Genomic DNA, 27,299 nt, shown 5'->3' with positions numbered 1-27,299 from the left:
CATATTTACGACCCCTCGTCCCATCTACATTCAAATAAAACAGCGATTGAAAATGCTTGGCAAGAAATTGCAGCTTCTCTAAATTCTGATAACCACACTGTCAAGAGAAAATGGAAATAACAACGGGACCAATCTGTCCAAGCCAGGAAGAAATGGAAAGGCGTCCGCAGCAGAGATGCATGGATATGGATATCCAGCCATTTTGGACATGGTAGATGGGCTTTTTGACTTCATAAAACACCAGAGCACAGAGTCAAATTTTCGTGTTTCAGTTTCGTGATCCCTTGTGGTGTGAGGTTTGTAACCGCCAGAGCAAAGCAAGAGTGCACGTAAAGTATGTACAACGGGAAATGCATAGGCCATGTGTTGGCCAAGCGCCCGCGTCTGCATTCACGTACTTGCGTGAAGTATGTTTCAGCCTTAAAAGTGGTACTGGGAATTGGCATTCACTTTGAATGTCAAAGTATGGTTTATCACATGCAGAGATGCAGTGTCTGTTTTTTATGATCATAATACTTGTCTAATAATTCTCTGTGTCTGTGAAACCACTCCAGAGCAATTTATCTTGAAAGAAACGAGGCTTTCAAGCTGCTTTCTATCAGAACAGTGAGGGACTTACAGATAGATTGTCATGGATTCTCGACTAGCCTGCTGTACTACAGGAATGCTTTTGTCAATTCTGGTAAATATATATAGATAGATAGATAGATAGATAGATAGATAGATAGATAGATAGATAGATAGATAGATAGATAGATAGGTATATGTTTTTTAGAATACTAATTTAACAGTATGAACAGTACCACACATGAAAGCTAATGCACTTTTTGTAAGCTGGTCTGAATAAAAGTGTCTGCTATAGGGGCAAGTTGTCACAAGCGCTATATCTCATTAGTTGTAAGGTTTTGATTTCATCATATTTTGTATGTAGCTGGTAGTTAAATAAATGAGCACAATAAAACCCACACTGGCATACATTCAGGAGAGATTTAACTATAAAGGTAGATTTTAACTGACAAGTTAAACTGCATTCTTAAGACAGGATATTTATATTGGGGCAAATTGTCATGTGTTATATAAGTTTTATACATTACATGCATTACAAATTCTGTTGGCAAAAAGAAAAATGGATTGAAGTTACTTTTCCATTTTTTGTACATTCAGGCAATAGTCAAGTATATACTGAAGTTAGATTATAATCACAGGTGTTGAGGTCACAAATATAATGGTCCTCTTTGGTCCTTTAATATAGTAAAGGCGCTGAATGCAATACTTTTCTGAATAAAGGCTTGAAATGCAATAAAGGCCCAAAATTGTATAATTTTTGGTTTTAAAAGATACATGTATTTTTAAAGTTCACACAGTACAAAACAAACACTGTGTCTGCATTGCTAGCAATTTGCCTCTTTTCAGTCATCTTTTCTTTCTTTTTTGTGCTGTCTCAAAGAAAAGATGAATATAATTTGAATTTCTTTCCATCATTGATGTATCTGTAAAATAACATGACTGTGTCAGCTGGCTAGCAAAAAGTAAATACACAAAATTATTTACTGTCCTCAAATTGTCCCTCATTGTTTTTTCCTCCCAGTAGAATCTTAACACACTATTTTCTTCAAGAATCCTAACACTGCTCTTTTCCATACAAAAAGAATTCATATTGACCACTGCTGTCAAGGTCCAAAGATCATTATAAATATACCATAAAAGTAGTCCATACAACACAAAGAAGTCGTGTGGCCCCAGAAAGCTTGGAATATAATGCACTTGCCATATGGAATACTGTTATAATGTTTTTATACTGAACCTTTAATAGTGTTTCATAGTATTTGTCCTTTATGAAGCTTGACAGCTCCTGCTCTCTATAAACAGTTATTCTATGGAATAGAGCTGCTTAAAATATCTTTATGTTCCAAGAAAAAAACCAGCATATGGGTTTTGAACAACATAAGGGTGAGTATATGAGTGAGTAAAAGTACATTTTCATACATTTTTCAAAAGCATGTTTTTTAGTTAATGATACCTAATGCATTTACTAATGTTAGCAAATACATCCTTATTGTAAAGTGTTGCCATCTTTTTCTTTGAATGGTATTAAATGACAAATGTGATGCAACAACAACCAACACAGCACTTGCTTTTAACCCCATAATGTCAATCAGTACTCATTTACATATTCAGTGCTTCACAAGGGATTAGACAACAGGCTGCATAATAACAAGCAGCAGGAACATCAAGTATACACTTATGAAAAAGATGGATTTTATGACATCTGACACTGTCATTCTTTTAGATTTGAAGATTGCAGATGTCAAGAATTATAGTAAAAAAATTTGTTACATTTTGGTCTATTCTAACACAAAAACAAATCGTATCATCATATGAGTTTGAGACAGCACAAGGGTGAGTAAGCGAAGAGTAAATTAATTCCATTTATTTTTGGGTGAACAGTTTCTTTAAATCTAAACTGATCCATCACAGCATTTATTTAGCTGAATACTTTTGCAGTAATTAGGGTATTAAATATTAGCATTATGGGTACATTTTGTATTGGGAGATGCATATGCTAGGCTAGGCTAGCTACAGCAATATAAATCTTACTTAAAGTTGTCACAAGTCTTAATCCTCTGGTAAGTGGTTTGGGTTTTCTTAATGTTTTCATATTGTATCTTCGGGCTCTGCATCTCAGCGTGATACTACCACATGATTTAATTTGGGTACAAAGTAAAAAACAGCATCCAGGTGTGCCTCTGGACTTACAACAGTGCAAAAATACTGGGACAACTCCATTCTCACTGGAGATTTACCCTTATATCAATAAACATGGGATTAGTAAAACCGGGGGTTATTTTTACTGGGCATTTTATAGAAGGTAAAAGACACTGTAATTTTATGACGCTGTAATTACTGATTTGACCGATTTGCATGGGATTAAAATCACAGAGAAGATCTGCTAATTATATAAAATCAATCACATCTGAATAGGGATGAAGAGAGGTTGATAGCCCCAACATTAGAGAGTGACAGTGAAGAAAAACTTGCGACTCAAGCACCTTATGGCCTTATGTTTGGCATTTACGTGACAGAAAACTAGTTGACAAGTGTGGTTCCGTTCGTACCGCACATATTTACCAAATTCAACCTGAAAATGTGGCTGTGAGTCCTGCAGTTTTCAGAAAACGCTTTGGTTAAAGAATGAAGTTATCTGTCTCAAAACTAATCAAAATGTGTGAACATTACTACATTTCATACCCCAAACTGGACTGACAACTGAATTCTGCTGCTATGTGAACAAAGCCTACGTAATTATGCATCATTTCAGACACTCAACAAAGGCGGCATAAATAGTTTTTTTTTTGCAGCTACATAGGTATACAGTAGACACACTATGCAGGCATAACATATTCTCAATTCCAATATAACGAACCCCCCGATGTCTTTCAAGATCTGAGGTAAATTAGTAGTTTCATGGTACCCAGAATCCTTAGCTGTCATCCTCTCAGGCTTTTGGAACCATTAGCAGTCATATTACAAACAGTATGACAGCGAACCCATATTTACCACAGTTTGTCTGTCTCCATTCTATATGTATAGTGGTGTATTCCACATTGATGATTTCTGTAATTCTGCAGATGATTTTTAACTTGGCAGTCTGTAGAATGGTACTTTATGTTGTACTGTCAACCACAGAGCACATGCACCCATTTAAATTGCATGCTAATACAACATTAACGTCAACAAAAAGCTGTTTTGCATGGTTAATTTGACTCATGATTAGCACTTGTTTTTTTCCATAGACTTTGATTGACAGCTGCACTGTGTCTCTGGAGAGTGTGATGTGTATCACACTGTCAGTCAAGGATTACATTGTTCCACAGTCCATTAAGGCCTCCTTAAAACACCACCAACATTGCAACATCTAAATATAATCTTAATATCAACTATTGTCTCATTGGAATTCACTTGCATCCTTGTCCATCAGAGAGTTTTTATTTTGATTACGTTTCCTATTTGTCCAACTTTTGCATTGACAAGTTTATGTGTCTTCATTTCTGAGATGTCTTTGTACAGTAATTTCATGAGCCACCTGAGAATTCAGGAGTATGAGGAGAGCATTGATGGAATAAATCATCACAATGTCATTTTTCATCTAGATCAAGCGTAACGGGGGGCATTCTGCACTTAAGACTTAATCAATTAAAGATTCTCCCAATTCGTGTGAAATGATAATCCATCTCTCATGTTTCTTGATCCGGTTTAATGTTACCTAGACATTCCAAAAATGTTCCTCAGGCTGTAGCAGCAGATGATCTCCTTGAGGGTCTTGCGCATCTCCTGACTCCTGAAAGCATAGATGAGCGGGTCGATAACAGAGTTGCACATGATCAGGATTAGGTACATGTTGAAGTGAGACATAAAGCACATGCAGTACAGATTTCTGGGACACGAGATCATGAGGATGAGATGTAGAAAGAACGGAGCCCAGCAGACAATGAAGATGCCCAGGAGGATGGTTAAGGTGACGGCTGCTTTCATACTCGCCCTCTGGTGGATGGAGTTGTAGCCAGGCAGGGCGGCGATGCGCTTGACATGAGATCGGGCCAGCATGAACATGTGGCTGTAAAGCGAAGCCATGAGCACAAGCATGATGAAGAACATGGAGACCAAACACACAATGACGGATGTGTTGTCGGAATAGATTATGAACACAATTCCGCAGCCTGTGCAGAAGGTCCAGATGCCTCCGATGATGAGGGCAGCCCGTCGCACTGTCATGATGTTGTGGTATCGTAGAGCATAGAAAATTGTAACGTAGCGGTCCACGGCTATAGCTAGAAGGCTACACATGGAGGCCACAACAGAGATGCAGATCATGGAGTCAAACACATTGTCCATCTGCCTGATAAAATGATCTTCCACCACAAGCTGTCGGTTGGTGAGCAAGTAGATGACGATGGTCTCCCAAGCATTGGAGACACTCACCAGCATGTCGGCCACTGCCAAGCTGCAGACGAAGAAATACATGGGCGAGTGCAGGTTCTTGTTTTTCACAATAGCACAGATGACCAGGATGTTCTCCAGCAGGCTTACGATGCCAAGGATGAGGAAGACCTCGGTGGCGATGTTAAGCTGCTCGCATGCTTTTGGCTTAGGGTGGGACGGGGTCTCGGTGGCATTGAGAGGGTAGGAGACAGGGCTGGAGTTGACATGGAAGGCCCAGAGAGGCAGGGGAAGAGTTGTGGTCTCCGAGGTGTTCATCGTGGAGATTGGAAATGTTGTAGACTTTTTCGTGGAGTCACTGAGCTGGTGGGCAGGGCATCTTTAACCTGGGTGAAATGAAATGGATAATGTTCAAATTAGGAAAACAACTATTTAAATTTTCTTAAGAAAAATGATGCTTGTCCATGCAAAACTCTTTGCCACAATGCTAGGGTGTTGTGCCTAGTTGCTAGGAGATTCTTGGTGTTTTTTTACTGGCACAAGTCAAAAGAACCCACCCCCAAGTGTCTTTAAAATTCTGGTCCCTAGATACATCTCAGGTCACTCCTTCTATTTACATTCATTTGGGATTTTTTTCACTTATTGTATCGGCTGCATAAAAAAAGTAAGTCCGATCATTTGGAGAAGTACTGGCACACCTCCCAACAAGCCACTGAATTTGATGCATCATGTCCATAGCACCAGTGGTGGTCCTTTTGTTTGGCTTATGATTCCAATGATATAATGCACCTGAGTCTGTGACATTCGGTTCAGGAGTTATGACCCAAAAGATATGATTTTCTTGTTTTGTTCACTGTAGCACTCCAACTGACAAATAAGTCCTTGCGCATGAGTAGCAAGCAATAGTACTACTATTCCACCAAGTTTCATGATATACATATGACATGAACGGCATGTTTTTTTTCTGTCATTTTCCAGTGCAACAGGACATTATGTGAGCACTCCAAATGACCTGCACTGCGCACCTCCTGAAAATTGCGTGCATTGTGGTCCCATTATCTGAAAGTTTAGACAAGTATTTTGATAAAGAAGGCTATAGGATCCCATTCAGCGTCTAGGCTCTACAATAAGGGACACTAAGCATCCCGTATAGGACGTCGTCATTTCAGCTAAAATACAGGACCATGGGCGGCCCTAAGGCTGGGCTACTGGGGTTTAAGCCACAAATGTTTTCCGAAAAGTCCCAAACGCTTTTATCATCTTGTAGTGAAGTCAGAAGTACTAGTGCTTCGGTATCAAGTTGATACTAAAACGAAATGTGTTGAGTTGGTCCTTCCAGATTCAGTTAATACCAAATATATTGATATACTGTATAACTCTGAAAACAGAGTAATTTATACAAACCTTAAGTCATGAGCCAGGATATTAGATTTTTATTTTTTTTAACTCTTTTATTAATCCACAATTCCATACACTTTCAATCAACTAAATATTTGCGACAGCATTCTCTGGGGCACCCCGAAGAGCCGAGCCGCACCCCGTTTCTGTGTTGAGAAGAAATGGTCGCTATTTACTTAAAGCAATATTCCGGGTTCATTAAAATTTTAACTCAATCGACAGCATTTGTGGTATGATGTTCATTACCACAAAAACTTATTACGACTTGTCTGTCCTTTTCTTTAAAAAAGCAAAAATCTGGGTGACACTGAGGCATTTACTATGGAAGTGAATGCCGTAAATCGGTAAACGTAAAAAAAACTCAATGTTTTGTTTTTTAAAGTATAGCCAAAAGACGCAAGCAAAATATGTGTAAACATGATCATAGTGTAATAAAATCTATTACTAACCTTTTTTGTGTAAAGTTATTTCAAATTTTACAACTTTGTTGTCATGACAACATAACGCCATAAACCCTCAAATCCTGTAAAAATGATGCTTTGAATAACTTTACAGCTCAAATGATACAGGTAATGTATGAGTTAATGTAAGTGATACGAATGATATGAGTTAATGTAAGTGCTTTTATAAAATTATAAGCTTCACATTTCTGCCTTTAAACCCTCCAGAAATTGTGCCCATTCACTTCTATTGTAAGTGCCTCACTTGATTTCTGATTTTTTTATAAGAAAAGGAGGGATGACTCAAAATTAATTGTGTGATTATCAACATCATGCCACAAATGCTGTTGATTGAGCTTAACTTGTATTGAACCTGCAATATTTTAATGCAGGGGTGCTGCTTGGCTTGTTGGGGTGCCACAGAAAATGCTGTCGCCCTAGATGACTGCCTATATCGCCAATGCCAAGATCCAGCTACTGCATTGTAAAAACAGTGCAGGACAATTTACATGACGTAGTTTAATAGGGTTAGGGGTTTGTTCAAATCCCTAAGTATGATCAGATAGATTGACATCAAAGTGGGAATGCATGGATTGCATTCATGTGCTTGTAATACATTTTCAAGGTTATTAACTAGGTTTTAACGGCATTAATGGCATTCTGAAAAAAGTAACTTAGTAGCTTTTCCGAATGTTGCCTGCAGCCGCAGGGCAAACCTTTGATCGCAAGCAAACCCCAGATGATACCTCATTACTACAGTTATGAATTCCTGTCTGGCACTAATTCAACATCCCTCTCTTTAATCTTTGAGACAGCATTTTAAAAGAAAAAACACGATCTGCACCAGGGTCTTTAGCTATTGCACAACTTGAAATCTACGCACTTCCTCTGAAGCATTTCAGATGATCATCTGTTTCCTGACAGATGGCCAGTACGGTTTTGAAATAAGCCTATTGTTCACAAAAATGCCTCTGCAAGAATTTTACCAGTGAATTTGTTTTCTTGTAAAAGAGCCATATTTATTGCGACTACCGTGGAGCATTGCTCAGATCTCAGGATAAAGGGTCTACTACTTGAACATGTGCATCAGTGGTTTTTCTAACTTTATATGGTGTGTGTGTGTTGTACTATCTGCTGATTAATTAACAATTATGAGTCACCAGAGGTAGGACCTGAGGTTTTGTAAGTGTCCTTTCATAGAGAAAAAAACACAAAACATTCATAAACCACAGTTTTAGCCAAGCTAAACCACATAATTGTAAAGCAAGTTGGGCTGATTGCAGAAATTGTAAATCCAATAGCTTAGAAAAGTAAAAGAGCACCTTTCCTCAACAAGCTGCATGATTTGAGGTGTCACTGTTGAATACTTAGTGTTAGGCAGTGGCGCCTACAGCTGTACGGCCGTACACACTGTGTACCATGAGCGCTCTGACTGACCTGAGAAATATTTACTCTCAGAATATTTCATCAGTCATGAAGTGTGTCCCGTGGCTGTTTAAAAGAACTAGCGATGACCAATTTGCAAATGAATTATTGTTTTGAAACGGTTCTTTTTAGTGAATTGGCCAAACGGGCTTACAAAATTGTCTGAATTGATTCGTGATTCAGTACAATTCGTTTCGGACCGCACTCTCACTGAATCATTTGGAGCAGTTTCTCACACAGTAAAACAGTATCGGGATATTTACGAATACAGAGAACAAACAGCACTAGATACAGTGGAAATTTCCCTACAATCAACTGAGACAAAAGGCTGTCTTTTTGAGAGGTAACTTTGAGAAACTTCAGCTAGTGATGTGTCATGTGAACAAGGGGCTGTTCAAACTGAACATGTTTTTACGTCCGCTCACACTGTATTTCAATCGTTTTCCATGTAAACATTCGCTAGATGGATGTCTTTTGACAACTGTGTCACGTTTCACTGTGTTTTTAGGATCTCTGACAGGAGCGCTGCATTTTTAGAAGCCGTTTTAAGTTAAAAAGAACTTCAGCTGTTAAAAACCCGTCTCGAGACACCTGGGTTCTGCTGTATTCATTGTGGTGCGTTTTGCTTTTTTAGCATGAGAACGCGTCTGTTCTGAACGGTTACTGGAAGAAATGCTTTAGCCAATAGTTCCTTGAACGCTACTCATACTCGAGAAAATGAAACAAATGCTTATCTCAAAGTCACCAGAATTGAATGATTTGGTGTTGTTTTTGCAACAAACATAAATTTCGGGGGAGCATGCCCCTAGACCCTCCTAAATAGAAGGTTGTACAAGGCAGATTTCTATGAATACCCTAAGATGAAATGCTGCAGGCACCCATGGTGTTAGGTGTTTGAAGAAATCTTTAAACCTATGAATGAGCAATAACAATAGTGATACTTTCCTTAGCAAACACCAATAATGACTGCCAGCACTTGAAAAGTCAAACAACTCAAAAGACAAAAAAATAAAAATAATATATATATATATATATGTTTTTTTTTTTTATGTAGGTCTCTGTTTCTTACTAATGACTTCCTACAGCAGCTGATAATGTCAACATGGACTATAGATGTTTGTGAACTCACAGTGAATTACTCTTGTGTGTTTTTCGTGCAAAAACAATTATTTTTTGGACGTTATATGCTGAATGTGTGGTGCTGGAGGTTAGAGTTGCGGGTAATGTTTAAGATACATTTTTTTCCTTTTATTTAATTAGTGGTGCTTGCTATTGCTCATACGTAAGATCAGGGATTTGAACGAACCCTTAACCTGAAATGTTTAACTTCCTGCACTGATCGTACTACTGACATGAATGATTCCTCAAACTGTGCGGCCTGTTTAGGAGAGGTATACTATTACTTTTCAATGCAATTGGAAAAATCCCATAGACTTACATTGAAAGAGGGACCCGAATCTTATGAATGATAAGAGACCAGAATATCATGAGATGGGTTTACATACATATATTATTATGAGAATTCTGGGATATCACATAAACATTGCTTGATGGAAACACAGAGATCTGAATTAAATATCCAAAATGCGTATAAAAGAACATATACGCTCATTTGAGGTGGATAAATTTTTCATTCGATAAGAATAAATGCACATAAACTATGACGGAAACAGATTTACTAAATATATTCTTAAAGGATTTATATAGGAATATTGATGTGCATAAAAAAAGTCATGTGACTTTGTTTCACCAAGCCATGTGAATACTTAATTCGCTCAGAGAATATGTGATATATCGGTACCGCATAGCATCTGAATGTTGCTCTGGTAATTCTGAAATGTGAAAGTCACAATGATTGGCTATTTTAATCTCCCAGAACTTCCATTTTCATCTCTTTTTTTGCCAGTTTTACCAGAATTGAAGATTTTGTTCTCTTAAACACATGGGATGGAAATGCTTCGTTAATAAATTGTTTTTGCGATATTCCAAATTTGCACACAAATTACATTCATACATACTTTGGGCTGGGCTCTTTTGGCTTAGGCTGGTAAACAACCACCTACTGCTGCAATCACACAGAACACCCTAGCCCAGTAACTACCCATAACACCCTATCCACCACTTTGCTATTTGGTGAAAACCATTTAGAACACCTTAGCAACCACATAACAGTGCCCCAAAAACCCCTGGCATTGTGGTAGCAACTTTTATATGGGCAAGCAATACATTTTTATTCAAATAAGGGTATTATAGAGAATTAAAGTCGACTGCTGTGGAGCCAAGAGTCAAGAGGTTCAGTTTAGCAAATGATGTAGAAGATGCATTTGTATTTCCATACAGCAATGCAGTTAGACAAATGAAAAAATATGGTGCCTCAACAGTAGAACAACATTCATCTAATTTTCTTAGAAAGAAGGGATGCAGTGCATCAGGGTGCCCGCACACCCACATATATTATGCAAATATTCATCTATGTTTGAACCCTGATTTACTCAGATAAAGAATAATAAATCAAATTTTGATCTGTAAATTTCACTGGTTGCCTGTGTGCCTTTGATGTATACAAATCTTTTATTCCTCAGTTTTAGCTTCACATTACAGTTTTATCTACTGGCTGACTTAAAAATGTATATTGATAAGATTACTATAAAAATTCAGTATCTCAACTTCTCAAGTATTATCTCATGATTTAAGTTTCTAGACAAGGGAAAAAAGTATCTACTGTATTAAGTGTGTGCAGCATAATTTATGGGTTGTCTCAATGCCTAGGCTGCATCCCAATTTGCAAACTTATGCTTAAAAGTATGTATTTTGCTTGTGATGGGAAAGTCCATACTTCTGAGCAGAGGCGGCACTAGGGAGGGGCTAGTTTATGGCTCTCCCCATTCATATGGTGACGGCGATATTTTGAATCAAAACCAGCAAGTGCGTCCTTCGTTTGACAGTGATGAATAATGTCTTTATTAAGTTCAACGCCTGCGTGTGCGGCTTTTGAACAACTCAAGATAAAGCAATTTTTCCAGCCTAACAGGTATCAAAATGTATCATTGCATGTTTTTTTACATGTAAATTGGAGTACTATGTAAATACTATGGTGTACATCAGTGCATCGCAGTATTACCATCTGATACCATCACAATACCATGGTCCTGCCACAGCAAGCTATTTTTTTTTTTAAAGGAGGCTGATTTTGAGAAACTTTAACTAGTGCTGGATGTGTTGTGTGAATAAGTCTTTTATCAATACATGATAAACAATACGTATTTATCAAGCCCTTAGTTACATTAATTGCTACACAAGATATATACTTTTGAAAAGGTAAAAATGCTGCTCCTAAAGTCACCAGAATTAAATGCTTTAGTGCCATTTTTGCAAAAATTTTCTCCCGGGGGAGTATGTCACCAGACTCCCAATAAGGGTTCACTGTTTTTGCTGGACCTGTGCTTCAGACAGTACTGTAAAAAGCTGAAAATACCCCGGAAATTGTGTTGCCTGTTTTATTGAGGCTGCAGCACAGACATTTCACTTCTGTTGTCACCACGTGCAAACTGATATTAATAAAATCACTTGGCCATGCCGGGTTTTGCACATAATGTATTTAGTGACCAAAGCTCAGCTCCCCCATCAATGATTTAGCACCTCTTCAGCACCAGCATTCAAAATTCGCTGGCACTGCCCCTGCTTCTGAGTGTATTTTAAGATAGTATGTCAGTATTGGGACATGCTTGTTATTAAATTGCATCTTGATATCATAGACTGTTATACATTAGCATCTAGCTAATTTCATTACTTTAAAATGAATTCCTACTTCACTTTTCTACAGCTGAAAAAGTTGAAAGAGACGGTAACAAACTCTTGTCTTGAGATTTGCAAGGGGTTGAGGGTAATATAAGCACAAAATGTATGCATAGAAGTACATTTCAAAAGTCCACTGGAAAAAACTTTTACCATTTGGGAATCTTTGACATACTTTTTTCGATGTACACTAATTCTAATCTTGCATACTTATGATGGATATGTGATTATATGGGTATGTGGTTTGGGACACAGGGCTGGTTTTGGTGTTTCTGTTTTTAAACTGGTTTAGCATGGCGCTAGCAATCCTAAGGGTGTGGGCTTGATTCATAAGGAACACAGGTACTGATAAAAATGCTTTAAAGGGTTAGTTCACCCAAAAATGAAAATTCTCTCATCATTTACTCACCCTCATGCCATCCCAGATGCGTAGGACTTTCTTTCTTCTGCTGAACATAAATGAAGATTTTTAGAAATAATCTCAGCTCTGTTGGTCCATACAATGCAAGTGAACGGGTGCCAACATTTTGACGCTCCAACAAGCATATGAAGGCAGCATAAAAGTAATCCATATGACTCCAGTGGTTAAATCCAAATCTTCTGAAGTGATACGATACGTGTGGATGAGAAACAGATCAATATTCAAGTCCTTTTTTTTGGTAGAAAAAATGGGTGCTTTATTAATAACTGGAATGATGAGGCAAGCTTGTCCCTGCCAGTAGGTGGCAATATGCATGAAGAATGTGAATCACCAAAAACACAAGAAGAAAAATGTGAAAGTGAAAGTTAAAGTGGAGATTGACTGAGCAGAAAGGAGAATTTATAGCAAAAAAGGACTTAAATATTGAACTGTTTCTCACCCACATCTATCATATCACTTCAGACGACACTGATTAAACCACTGGAGTCAAATGGATTACTTTTATGCTGACTTATGTGATTTTTGGAGCTTCAAATCTTTGGCACACATTCACTTGCATTGTATGGACCAAAAGAAGAAAGAAATTCTTAATTTGTGTTCTACTGAAGAAAGAAAGTCATACACATCTGAGATGGCATAAGGGTGAGTAAATTATGAAAGAATTTTCATTTTTGGGTGAACTATTCCTTTAATGTACTGTAAGTGCTTTAAATAAAAGCATCTGCCAAATGTGTCAATGTAAATGTCTTGGTCCTAAAAGATCATGGTAAACCACACTAAATTACAAGCTTCTTCTGCTAAACAGAGTAACACCCTCCAGCCAGGGGTGGTGCACATCAGTTAACTAAGAAAAACAAGCTTGCCTCATCATTCCAGTTATTAATAAAGCACCCATTGTTTGTTGGGTTCTGCTTATGGATAATGTTGTCCTTTATGGTTCCATTGAAATTGGAACAAAACCAGTCAAATGCTTTCTCGACACTCAGGCCTGGTTTACATCATGTGCTTAGAAGATACTGTAAATCTTTATTTTACAGTGCAAAATAAATGCCTGTGTCTGCCTTTATATTTACTCATTTTAACTCATTTAAAAAGCCCTACTCCCACTGTAGTGGAAAGACAAACTAACCCTGTCTGATGTAGAAAACTTTGGCTGATTATACAAAATTATTTGCATTTGTTCAAAGAATTGTGTGTTCATTATTTGAGCATACTGATTGGAAAAGTGTGTCCTTGAAAAGCATTTGCTTCCTTATAGAGTGACTGTTTGCTTAATGAAACTGTTTATTATTATTATTATTATTATTCACACTTTATGACATTATAGACTGCGTGCAAAAAAATACAAATAAAAACTGTAAAACTGTCATCTGGGAGCATTAACTCAAATGAAGTTGCATAATGCAGTTGTAATAATAAAGAAGTTGTTTTTGAGTTCTACCCAGCACACTTTATGATCAAAAGACAGATAGAGGCCTGAATTTCAAACCGCAGACTATCTTCAGTGTGGTATATGGATATGAACTCATTTCAGTGCTACCATAACCCTACACTACTTTTATTTACAATTTGTTTCAACAATGTAAAAATGATTATTTAAAAATTATTACATTTTGTCTGCAGATGCACACAGTGAGCGATTCAAATTGGCCGCATCTTCTGATCTAGTGTCAGCTTTTCCCACTAGTGCCTCTTATTAAAGTGTGTATTTGAGGAGAAGAAACTGATCCTAGACCAGCAATTATGGGCAGCTTTATTACAGAGCAGAAATAGGATGCAGTACGCAGTAGATTGAGCAAGATAATTCGAGTGAAAACTCTTACAGATTTTTATTGTTAAATTGATTTTCTCTTTATGCCTGGCATGCTTGGGGGGGGGGGGGGATTGGGCGGGGGCGGGGGGTGTTAGTACCCCTAATGCCTGCAGTAGGTGACTGCCCTACTTGATGGTCCTAATGAAATCTTTTTTTTTTTTTTTAAGCAATATATCTTTTAAATGTACTACAGAATGTATGAATATATGCATAAAAGTGTGCATTCATATACATGTTATCCTCCTAAATACTGCAACATCAAGTACTTTTAAAAAAAACACCTCTGAGAACCCTTACACATATAAAGTATGCTCTAAGAAAGCAAAACCTAGGTAGCATAGAAACAACATAAATTCACTATCATGAGGGGAATTTTTTCAGTTTTGTTTAAATTCTCATTATGTTTAAAAGTAATTTAGACTCTTCAGACCTCAAAAACATGTTTATAGTTAATTCACCAATTTTGTTTTACTCTAATACATCACAAAACGTTTTAAAGTATAAAAACAAAAATGCATGCTCAGACAAATTCCAAGATTCAGACAGATTTGTTGGCAACAAAAGCCCTGCACTAAATATCGCTACATTCAAAATACGACAGAGAAGGTGCACATGTAGCATCTATGCAACTATGTAAACACGGGTGTGAATAAAACTTTTTTTGGCCTTTGTCGCATCCAGGGTGTGCTGAGTGACTCCAGCCAGGTCTCCTAAGCAACCAAACTGGCCCAGTTGCTAGGGAGTGTAGAGTCACATGGGGTAACCTCCTCGTGATCACTATAATGTGGTTCTCGCTCTTGGTGGGGCACGTGGTGAGTTGTGCGTGGATGCCGCGGAGAATAGCGTGAAGCCTCCACACGTGCTATGTCTCCGCGGTAACGCGCTCAACAAGCCACGTGATAAAATGCATGGATTGACGGTCTCAGACGTGGAGGCAACAGAGATTCGTCCTCTACCACCCGGATTGAGGCGAGTCACTATGCCACCATGAGGACTTAGAGCGCATTGGGAATTGGGCATTCCAAATTGGAGAGGAAAAGGGGAGAAAAAAAAATTGCAGTTATGATGTTACAAATTAAGTCAGAGAAATCTGGCTTAATCTGTAAACAAAAAATGTTCATGAATCTTCAAGAAGCTTTATTCTATACAAAATCAGTTCATAGTGATGAAAGCACCATTAAAGTGGTCAATATGACTCTTGTGCTATATTCCAAGTCTTCTGAAGTCATACGACAGCTTTGTGTGAGAAACAGGTTATCATGGAAAAATCCTGTTTATTATTTGATCACATACAGAAATAACTGACTTTCAAAGAGACATACTATATCCATTGAAAAAGACTCCACGGGACCCACTTTATATTAGGTGGCCTTAACTACTATGTACTTTACCATTTGATACAATGTACTTATTATGTACATACATGTTGTTGCACTGTAATTACATTTAAAGTACTTGCATTTAATTACATTTGTAGTTACACTGTTAACTTTACCCTAACCCAATCCTTACCCCAAAACCTAAATCTAACCCCTAATCCTAACCCTAACCCTACCCTTACTCCTAAACCTACCCATACCTCAACCTCAGTAACAGCAAATGTGGGCATTTTGCAGAACAACATATAGTTACACAGTAAATACATAGTTTTGTATGTATTTAATGTTAGTACATAGTAGTTAAGGCCACCTAATATAAAGTGTGACCACTCCACGATCTAATCGGAAGAATCTTAAAGGAATAATCCGGGTTCAATACAAGTTAAGCTCAATCAACAGCGTTTGTGGCGTAATGATAATTACCATAAAAATCAGTTTCGACTCGTCCCTCCTTTTCTTCAAAAAAACATTAAAATACTCACTGTTTCAAAAGTATAGCCACAAGATGGTAACAATATGTGTGTAAACATGATTTTAGTGTCATAAAATCACGTATAAACATTTTCTGTGTAAACTTATCCAATTTGCCATAATGCCGCAAACCCCAAAATCTAAGATTACTTTATTTTTTTACTTTTTTGTTTTTTTATTTTATTCAGCAAAACACTGAAAAGGCATTGGGCATAATACTTCGAATAGGGTGGAACTGGAGATAACAGAAGAAATACATACATAAACACTTAGACAGACAATACAGTATCAAACACATAAAGAATATACATTATTGAGTATACATACATGCATCACTGATTAATATAGAATGGAATTTTCACAATCGTTTTATGTGCGGCATCAATTCACCAAAGTAATATCTGTCTATTCTATAATATAATACAGTTGTGTGGTGTGGGGCATTAAGTCAGTTGACAGATTTCACTGTGGTATTAATATCTAGATATTAGAGAAGTGGAGTGAATAGTAGTGCAAATTTATGTAGTTGGTTTGTACATGAAGCAGTTTGTCTCTCGTTAGTTATATGGTGTCTTTGTTGTAATTGTTGCCATTGTGTGGAAGAGATTTTGGTTTTATTTTTCCAAGATTTATTTTTCTAATATTACTTTAAAAAACATGAAAAATAGTAGACACGTTTAAGAAGAATAAATAAATGTGTGCTTTTATTAAATTAAGCTTCATATTTCTGCCTTTAAAGATTTTTTAAAAATTGGCCCATTCACATCCATTGTATTGTAATTGTCTCGTTATAACATCGATTTTTGCTTCTTCTTTTTAAGAAAAGGAAAATTTATTTTTGTGGCAATCACACAAATTTGCACTTTGTTTCATGCTTCAGGATGGCAGAAAAAGCACCAAGACCACACCTTCTCATGAAAAATCCCTATTCTCCTTCAATTAAAAATACATGCATGTTGTTGTTGTCTTCAATTTTGGGTAACATAGTGTTTTCCTTTTTGATTTCCCTTGTCAAGTACCTTTTGTTTTTCTCATTGACTGACAAATAGCAAGTTGCTGTTTTGATTTTATGTTTACTGATGTTAGTGAAAGAAGTCAATTTACTTAATACATTTAAAATTAAAGATTAGATTTATGCAAGTAATCCAAAAGCAATCAGTATATTACATAATATTACATTACTGATTACAATGTTAGTCAGAAGTAATCTAACCAACACCAGATGTCACACCTTGCACAACACATAGACATGCCAGTTTTTAATTTAAACATGATTGCGAATGAGTTTTCATAGTTACGGTGGAGGGCAAGTTTATGAGTGAATGATTCATAACATAAATGGTGTTTTAATGTTTTGTTTTTTGTTTTGTTTTTTATCTTGATAGGCTTAGTATGAACTGTTATTGTATAGAAAAGTTTTGTGTTTCACATAAAAAATAAAATACAGTTTTGGAATGACATGAGGATGAGTGAATAATGACAGAATTTTCATTTTGAGTGAACTAATGCATTAAACACTGTATTTCTTCAGATCGTGTTGCAGAGTTATTTCACTTTTTTTATTTTTTGAAAGAAACTTGCTTCCGCCAATTAAAAGCAACAGCAGCATGTTGCATGTATGTCTGAAAGTGGGAAAAATAGTGCATGGGAATTGTTTAATTTTGATGCCATTATAATATCAGTTTCACCTTAAATTCACCTTATTGCACATGGTGCAAACACACACAGAATGTGTCTCATGATAAGCCATAATTATCGCTCTGTGCGTCATTGGTTTCAGATCATCGTGTTCACATGAGTTATGAGCATCAAAGCTTTGAGGTCTCCTCACATTTAGTGCCACATCCCTGTGGTTCTGTCTCACATCAGCTGTAAACACTGAGCTCTTTTACACTTTAGTGTTTTGAGTTTTATTTATTTTTTGACGGATGCCTCAAAACATTTCTTAGTCTCTGAATTTAAGGATTCATTGTATTGTTGTTGTTGTTGTTGTTTTTAAATAATCTGCTTGTTCTTTGATAACGATCAATATAAGCAGCTCAGAAGTGTCCCTTCTAAAGAGGATTTCAAACTGTTCGTGACACATCATGAATAAAACATGTTTGTTCAGAGCCAGAACACATTGTGCTCCTACAGGCTAAAATCGCTGTGACCATGTTTCTGAATATTTGGATAATGAACTTGTCTTGATTGCATTACTGCATCATTAAAGCCTCTTGTCTATGGTGTTAAAACCAGAGGGAATTGGATAAACATTCACATATAATAAGCAAATGAAACTATAGATGAATGAAGTTGACTAATCACAGACATGTATAGAAAGACAGTAAGATGAAGCCTTTAAAACAAGCATTAAAAAAAAATTTACTCATGGTACAATTGTTTTATTTCTAAAATAATAGGGGAGACTGGGACTAGAAGTCACACTTTTTACTACCACAGAGAATATTCATCAGAATAGGTTTGTTTTTTGAAGTCAATTTTTATAGGCACACTTCTTAAAAATCTACGAACATTTCCACCATTATTACAGAGGGAAAAAGATACAGTACACTGAACACACATTGAACTTTTGTGACAATATGCCCATTGAGTAAGTTGTCATAATGGAAACTGCAATTAAACTGGCTATTATAGACAGTAAATTAATTATGAAACAGAAAACAAATCAAGAAACAGAAAAAAAAATAATAATAATAATTTAAAGGAAACATACACATTGTAATTCCTAAATTATATAAAAATACAACATTCACATATGTTGCCTTTAATAACTTGTCCTGACCTGATATTTGTGAAAAATACCTGTCCTTAAAACCCACTGGTTAAAATTTACCTTTATTATAAGTTGGACCTTGCCTGTGATTTCATTGTGTTCACTTGTTTACCCAACTGCTATTGCAAAAATACTGTATGATGATTAATACTTTACATTAATGACCCCTTTGTTAAGAGGTTTTAAAAGGGTCCGTTAATGACTAATAAGTTGCTTAAAAATGCATTGTAAACATATATGCAGTTATGAAAACATGCACTTTCATGCAATACCTGCCAAATAGTGAGCCATTTTACGCTCCCCGCCTCGGTCCTTCTACCTATGGATATGAGGCCAGCATGGCTAGCACTGGGGGTGATTTGGGGACCCCAATGGGATCGTCTCTGCCGGGTATCCCCCCGCGGACCTCCCATTTCCCAGCACGCTCGTCTGCCCCAATCAGGCTTCAGGATTAGTTCGCCGGCTCATCTTACGGCGAGTCTGGCTTCTTGTTCGGAGCCCGCGAAGATGATGAGCTCTCGAGCGCAGCATCGGAGAGCGGGCTTGTCCAGTCGGATGCAGAAGCCTCAGCTGGGCTTACCCCTTTGAGGACGATTGCCCAGTCACAGGCCGATGCCGAAATGATGGACATGCTTTCCCGGGCGGCCGCAAGCGTCGGGTTAGAGTGGAACCCTCCGCTCTCCCCTGAACTCTCGCGGCTTGATGATTGGTTTCTGGGCTCGCGGCGCCGCTCATAGCAGCCGCGCCCCGCTCCAGTGCCATTCTTCCCAGAAGTGCACGAGGAGCTGATGAAGTCGTGGGAGGCACCTTTTACTGCCCGGCCCCGATTCCGCAGTTCCCCTGCTCCCACTACCCTCGATGGCGGAGTGGCCAGGGGCTATACAGCGATTCCCCCGATGGATAAGGTGCTCGCGGTGCACCTATGCCCGCAGAGCGCCTCCACCTGGCGTGGACGCCCTAAGCTCCCGTCCAAGCCCTGTAGGCTCACGTCGTCCCTGATGGCTAAAGCCTACAGCGTGCTGGACAAGCCTCCTCTGCCCTGCACGCCATGGCTCTCCTGCAGGTCCACCAAGCCAAGGCGCTGAAAGAACTGCACGAGGGTAGTTTCGCCCCAGATTTGATGCAGGAACTGTGCTCGGCGACCGACCTCGCTCTCCGAGCGACGAAGGTCACAGCGCAGTCTCTCGGGCGGACGATGGCCACACTAGTGGTCCAGGAGCACCACCTTTGGCTCAACCTCGTTGAGATGGGCGAGGCCGACAAGACATGGTTCCTTGCTGCCCCCATTTCCCAGGTGGGCCTATTCGGCGACACCGTCGAGGACTTCGCCCAGCAGTTCTCGGCGGTGAAGCAGCAGACGGAGGCAATCCGGCACATCCTACCCCGGCACGGATCAAGATCCTGCACCCCGTCTGCTCGTCACCAAGGGAATCCCTCTGCGGTGACAGCCCCGGCGTGGAGCCACACCGCAGGAAGCAGACGCCACCCGTCTCACAGCCGGCAACAAAGAACCCACGGAGGTCCTCAAAGCGCCCCTGAGACCGGCGACCCAGGGAACCCACTCATGTGGAGCTGGTAAGAAGACCACTCCATCCCCCGGTGGAGGGCCGGGTGGAAAATCTTTTGTTGCCATTTTGTTTGATTTTGCCGCATGCCCAAGTGGCTGCAGTACCCAACAGTTCAGCAAAAGAGCGGCTTCCTTCCTCCCTGGGTCACATACCCGGTGTGTACGGTCATCACCACGACTACCGTCCACGGGCTTTTTTTTGCAGTATTGGCACTCCAGCAGTGGCCTTTCCGCCCCTGAGCGCCCAGCTGTGGCACACAGCCACCCCCGATGTGGCAGTCTCCACAGGTTACGAGGACAGGCCTCTTCCTCCCCTGTTCCCAGGCTGTTCCGGGGGTGGTCACAAGGAGCCAGGTAAGTGCTTCGATGTCCCTAGACTCAGCACGGCCATGACGCGGTGTGGCGCCTCGCGCTCCGTCCCGCCACGAGGCCCCACCTGCCGGTACGTCCGACAACGTTGTCCCCTTGGTCCCTCTCACGCAGAACTTGGACGCGTGGCTCACACTTTCCAATCTGTCATGATGGCTGATCCGGACCGTCCGACTCGGCTACGTGATTCTGTTTGCCAGGTGCCCGCCCAGGTTCAGCGGTATTCACTTCAACTTGGTCAAGGGCGAAAACGCTGCTACCCTGCGTGCGGAGATCGCTACACTCCTACAGAAGGACGCGATAGAACATGTCCCTCCAGCCAAGATGAAGAAAGGATTTTACAGCCCCTACTTCATCGTACCGAAAAAAGGCGGTGGGTTGCGGCCAATCTTGGACCTGCGAGTACTGAACTGGGCTTTACACAGACTCCTGTTCAAGATGCTGACGCAAAAACGCATTCTGGCGAGCGTCCGGCATCAAGATTGGTTCGCGGCAGTAGACCTGAAGGATGCGTACTTCCACGTCTCGATCCTTCCTCGACACAGACCCTTCCTGCAGTTTGCATTCGAGGGTCAGGCATTTCAGTACAAAGTCCTCCCTTTCGGCCTGTCCCTGTCTCCTCGTGTCTTTACGAAGATCGCAGAGGCTGCCCTTCCCCGTTAAGGGAGGTGGGCATTCACATTCTCGATGACTGGCTAATCCTAGCTCACTCTCGAGACAGGGACCTGTGCTCTCACACCTCAGCCGACTAGGGCTTCGGGTCAACTGGGAAAAGAGCAAGCTCCTCCCGGTTCAGAGCATCTCTTTTCTCAGATTGGAGTTGGACTCAGTCTCCTTGACGGCGTGCCTTACGAACGAGCATGCCCAGTCTGTGCTGGCCTGTTTGAAGGCGTTCAAACAGAAAACAGTTCCTGGGGCATATGGCGTCCTTGGCGGTGGCCACCCCACTCGGGTTGATGCATATGAGGCTGCTTCAGCACTGGCTCCAGACTTGAGTCCCGAGATGGGCATGGCACCATGGGACACATCACGTGGCCATCACGCCGGTCTGTCACTGTCTTTTCAGCCCTTGGACCGACCTCTCATTTCTATGAGCAGGTGTTCCTTTAGAACTGGTCTCTAGGCGCATGGTGGTCATGACAGATGCCTCCAAAACGGGCTGGGGCGCTGTTTGCAATGGGCACGCAGCCGCCGGCCTCTGGACGGGCCCGTGACTGCATTGGCACATGAGTTGCTGGCAATTCTGCTTGCCCTGCGGAGGTTCCGGCCGTTGATCCAGGGCAAACACGTGTTAGTTCAGACAGACAGCACGGTAATGGTAGCATATGTCAACCACCAAGGCAGTCTGCGCTCTCGTTGTATGTCACAACTCACCGCCGTCTCCTCCTCTGGAGTCAGCAGCACTGCGAGCCACTCACATCCCGGGCAACCTCAACACTACAGCAGACGCGCTGTCACGGCAGGTTGCCCTCAGGGGAGGATGGAGACTCCACCCTCAGGTGGTCCAGCTCGATCACTCAGGCTAGGGCCCCCTCTACGAGGCGCCAGTATGCCTTTAAGTGGCATCTGCTCGCTAAGTGGTGTTCTTCCTGATGCGAAGACCCCCAGAGATGTGCAGTCAGATCAGTGCTTTCCTTCCTGCAGGAGAGGTTGGAAGGGAGGCTGTCCCCTTCCACCTTCAGTTTAGGAACCTGATCATCAGGTTCCTAAAAGGCGCCAGGAGGCTGAATCACTCCAGACCGTGCCTAGTTCCCTCATGGGACCTCTCTCTAGTTTTTCAGGGTCTACAGAGAGCCCCCTTTGAGCGTTTGCAGTCAGCCAAGCATAAGGCACTCTCCTTGAAGACTGCCCTCCTGACTGCACTCACTTCCATCAAGAGGGTAGGTGACCTGCAAGCATTCTCTGTCAGCGAAACGTGCTTGGAGTTTGGTCCGGGATACTCTCACGTTATCCTGAGACCCCGACCGGGCTATGTGCCCAAGGTTCCCTTGACCCCTTTTAGGGACCAGATGGTGAACCTGCAAGCATTGCCCCAGGAGGAGGCAGACCCAGCCCTGTTGTCACTCTGTCCGGTTCGCGCTTTATGCATCTATTTGGGTCGCACGCAGAGCTTTAGAATCTCTGAGCAGCTCTTTGTCTGCTTTGGTGCACAGCGGAAAGGAAGCGCTGACTCCAAGCAGAGGATCGCACACTGGCTCATTGACGCCATAACTATGGCATATCTCGCCCAGGACATGCCACCTCCGGTAGGGCTACCAGCCCATTCTACCAGAAATGTAGCAGCTTCCTGGGCCCTGGTCAGAGGTGCCTCTCTAACAGACATTTGCAGAGCAGCAGGCTGGGCAACGCCCAACACCTTTGCAAGGTTCTACAACCTCCGGGTGGAACCGGTTTCGTCCCAGGTAGTGGCACGCAACACAAGCGGATAAGCCCGGGATAGCTGGCCGGGTGTATCGCTTGCACATAGTGCCTTCCACCTCCCTTGGAGCTGAAGACGTGTGCCATTAATGCCCAGTAGTGTTCACAAACTTTGTTCCCTGGTTGACTTCCTCCGAGCCCTGTGGCAGTCGAGTTTTTGGAGAGACTCGCTGCCGGTCCAGTACACGTGCTAACTAAGAGTCCTGTTCTGGGATAGGTGCTCCGCATGTTGCGGTTCCCTGTAAGGCTAACCCCATGCGATATATATCTTCCGCTAGTTCGTTTCCCTGTTGGCAAACTGCATCTTCCTAGGGCAGAGCCCCTCTGCCCCAGTCTCCATGTTTGTAGTAACTCCTCCCCCGTTGGGTAGGATCTACCTTGAAGACTCCCCACATGGTCGGAAAGACCATGTGATGTATTCTTCCACTTAAATATCCCCCCCTCTCTTTGGGCGAGGTGTGGTCTCCGCGGTGTCTTCCCTTTGGGAGGGACACCCCCCGACTAGACCTGGCGGCCCAGTCGGATAATCCCCCTTCTTTTTTAGGGAGTGGAAAAAGAGAAGGGGAAAAGTGGCCATGACTGGGTTAAGCCTGTCTCTATCTTTTGGGTAGTCTACTTGTCCCCAAAGGGCCGTTAGACACTCATTACTATGTCGGGGGAGGTTATGTGTCGACCTGGTGTGCTGGCTATGAGGCACACAGTAGCCTGCCCACCACACACCGCCAGTTCACGTAAGACAGTTCAGCCAATTGTGGCGTTTTGTATAGGGACCCCTAGTGTCACTACATCGACACAACGTCGAGTGAGTGACAGATAGGGAACATCATGGTTACTTGTGTAACCTCCATTCCCTGATGGTGTTACACAAGGTCCCTGACCGTTTCAAGACAAATGTTTTTGTGAAAAATATAATGCGCCTAAGACTTTTGCACAGTATATATATATATATATATATATATATATATATATATATATATATATATATATATATATATATATATATATACAGTATATATATATATAAAATTACAACTTCTGTAGATATAATTGGATGTTGATTGTGTCATTTTTATGAGACAATATGAATGCATTATAATAGATTTAATATAAATATAGGCTTCATATAAAGTGTTACCAATGATTCTAATTTAACAGAGTCTTAAAGTAGGTGTTTGAATCAACACATATTTATACTGTAGTTACTGAGATAAAGTCTTTGTGACAACTAGCCCTGGTCTCCCTTATATAAGATTCACAGCACTTTATCCAAAACACTTTTCGACTGTGCCCGTAAGTTCATTCTATGACTGACTGACTGACTGGAGCTCTGCTGCTATTTTAAGAGATGCAAACACGAAACATTGGCAATATAAAGGATTAAGAAACGGTTCTCAGTAAGCTGTTTTCTGACAAACTGATTTCAGAACAGTGTCACAAAAGTACCCGAACTTACTAAAGCATAGAAATAAAGCTATTTGCAATATTTAAACAAATCTTAAAAACCACTGAAAGATTCAAGTAAATCTCTAATGTTAATGACAGTGTGATCCTGCTTGCACGTGGGTGTCAAATCAAGTTATTATTTGCAATTATTCAACTCTGCAAAACAAAAAATTTTAAAGTTCTCTTTCAAACACTGATAATACGATTAACCGCATTAATAGGTTAATGACAGTGTAAGCTAAGACTTTTGAAGGTAAAAATACATTGCATATCCACTTTATATGTACACTTACAATAAAAGTGGAAAAACATAGAAAATAAAAGGAAAAGTGGAAGCGTACAGTGTTGCGTCAACCTGAGGATGTTCACATTGAAAGATTCACGTCACCTCAGAGCATTCAGACATTAGACATCAGTCAGCTGAGACAGCTCACTAGGTATTGAGACACACACACACACACACACACACACTAAAAAAACTCAGAACATTCCCCTAACATTAGTATTTGGTTCCCATTTGGATATTTTTTTAATCAATTCCTAACATTCTTGGAACAGTCTCTTTAGGTTCTAATTTTTGTAACCGTAGTCTAACATTCCCAGAAAGTTGCAGGGAGGTTTTTGTGGTTTAACCTAAGAAGAACCTACAAAGAACGTTTTCTAATGGTTATTTTTAGGTTTTATTTTTATAACCATAAACTAACTTTCCCAGAACGTGGCAGGGAGTGTTTTGTGACAACCAAATGAGAACTTCTACAGAACGTTCTCTAATGGTTATTTTTAGTTTTTCATTTTACAACCATAAACATTTCCAGAGCATTGCAGGGAGGTTTTGTATGACTACCTAAAAAGAAACTGTACAGAATATTCTCTTGGAATCCCCCTTTTTGTAACCATAATCTAACGTTCCCAGAAAGTTGCAGGAGGTTTACAACAGTACAGTGGGCATCCAAAATACAGTCAGGACATATGTCAACTGAAGGAGTGATGCAGTGTGACACGATGCAAAGGATGCTTCCAGTGTGAACAACCTTGTTGATATAATGGGAGCTATTTAGTTAACATAAAGTGACAAAGTAACGTTGTGTTTTCGCTAACTTGCTATATTGATAGTTGCAAGTAGGACTGAATTGCAATGAAGTAGCTAAATATTTAATAGTATAGCTGAAGTGTCATTAGCTAGATTACAATACTATCCTACCTCCTTTTGAGTACAAGTTTTATTTTATTTTTTTATAGTCCCTCTTCGCTCAGCAATGCAAAATGTTCTGCTTGGCAGCGCTTCTCTTTATCTTGTCGTCAGGGTGCTTCACCTGTGGAACAGTAGTAATGATGTGTGTTGTCAGAGGAGATTGTGCAACACTAGTTGGGCATTACCAACTTGTACAACAGAGGGGGACTTCCGTTTTTTGTCTGATTATGACGGACTCACAGTCACACCATTGAAAGCCCCCTATCCCCCCGATTCTATGCCAGTGATGCAAGGTAACAAGAAACACTCATCGTTTATTTACCGAAGTAGTGTACTTTTTTAATTTGACATAATGAATGCAGTAATGGATGAAATTTCATTGCAATATGTGCTGCTGCCACGTACCAAAATGTGCTATATCTACTATCTCAAAGTCCTTTAAAAATCTATGAATGGAAAATATTTTGATCATTGTCATGCACAACATAACACTAAAGTTACAAAGAGTCTTTTGCATATAGTATGTTGCATTTATCAGCTTTCTGATCGCCTTCATTTCCCAGGACTCAATAAATAAGTGACTGTCTGAGCCGGGCCTGTGGATTTAAACCCCACTCCAAACAAACAACTGCCTTTATCTAGGGCTACAGTGTGTGCTTGTTTATTGTTTTTTCCTAAATAAGCTCAGAGGACCTGCTTAAATCTCAGTCGTGTCTTAATGTTCCTGGCATAGTATCCTGTCCATGCACCACTGCAGTGGGCATACACACACACACACAGAGTCATGGCCAGACCTTTGCACGCACACACACACACACACACACACACACACACAGCTCTGACTCAGTCCCACGAATGTGCCAGTGGTTCAGCTGTGGTTTGAAAGGGAGAGGGGGTGGGGGACCAACACAGAGTATTGGATGATGGTCAGTTACATCCAGAGAAGACTACAAACACATAACTCAACACAAAACTACTTTACCAAATAAGCATACAGTTCTATTTTTCATTTCAGTTACAACATACTGCCATAATTTAGTTAAAAAATAAAGATCATAACTTTACAAGAAATTATGTAAAATATCATGTGTTCATGGGGATAGCATGTAAAAATTAGGAATAAATATAAATCTATACATTTTGTATAAAAATAAATAGTCTGACAATATCTTAAAATGCCAATCTCATCAAGAAAAATCAACCTGATCTCATGAAAAGTCGTACATAATTTACGAGTTGGCTATTTCGTATGGTCTCGCATGATGTTGTTCGCATAAAATTGTATGACTTCATCATGTACAAATGCCCAGATGTCTAATGCGGAAGTAAGAGCGAGTTCGGCACACGAGACGTTAAGGACATACTTATTAATATTATGCCCTTACCCAAACCCTTTATCTAAACCTAACCGATCAGTAGAGTGTGTAAACATGATAGGAAGCTGTTGTGTGTGA

General features: G+C 40.3%; 1 protein-coding gene across 2 annotated transcripts in view; it reads right to left on the bottom strand.

The window, feature by feature from the left end:
* Positions 1-910: 910 nt before the first annotated feature.
* LOC127420751 (melanocortin receptor 5-like) overlaps positions 911-27,299 on the bottom strand; it is a 69,523-nt gene continuing 43,134 nt past the window's right edge. For both annotated transcript variants that reach the window (XM_051663278.1, XM_051663277.1), the window contains one exon: positions 911-5,324. In XM_051663278.1, coding sequence (XP_051519238.1) covers positions 4,261-5,256 — 996 coding nt within the window. In that variant the 5' untranslated portion in view covers positions 5,257-5,324 and the 3' untranslated portion in view covers positions 911-4,260. The remainder of the gene's footprint in view (positions 5,325-27,299) is intronic.

The sequence above is a fragment of the Myxocyprinus asiaticus genome, chromosome 30 (genome assembly GCF_019703515.2).
Source record: "Myxocyprinus asiaticus isolate MX2 ecotype Aquarium Trade chromosome 30, UBuf_Myxa_2, whole genome shotgun sequence".
Taxonomy (NCBI): Eukaryota; Metazoa; Chordata; class Actinopteri; order Cypriniformes; family Catostomidae; genus Myxocyprinus; species Myxocyprinus asiaticus.
Note: the sequence above shows the minus strand (reverse complement) of the source record. Positions and strands in the feature narration are given on the sequence as shown.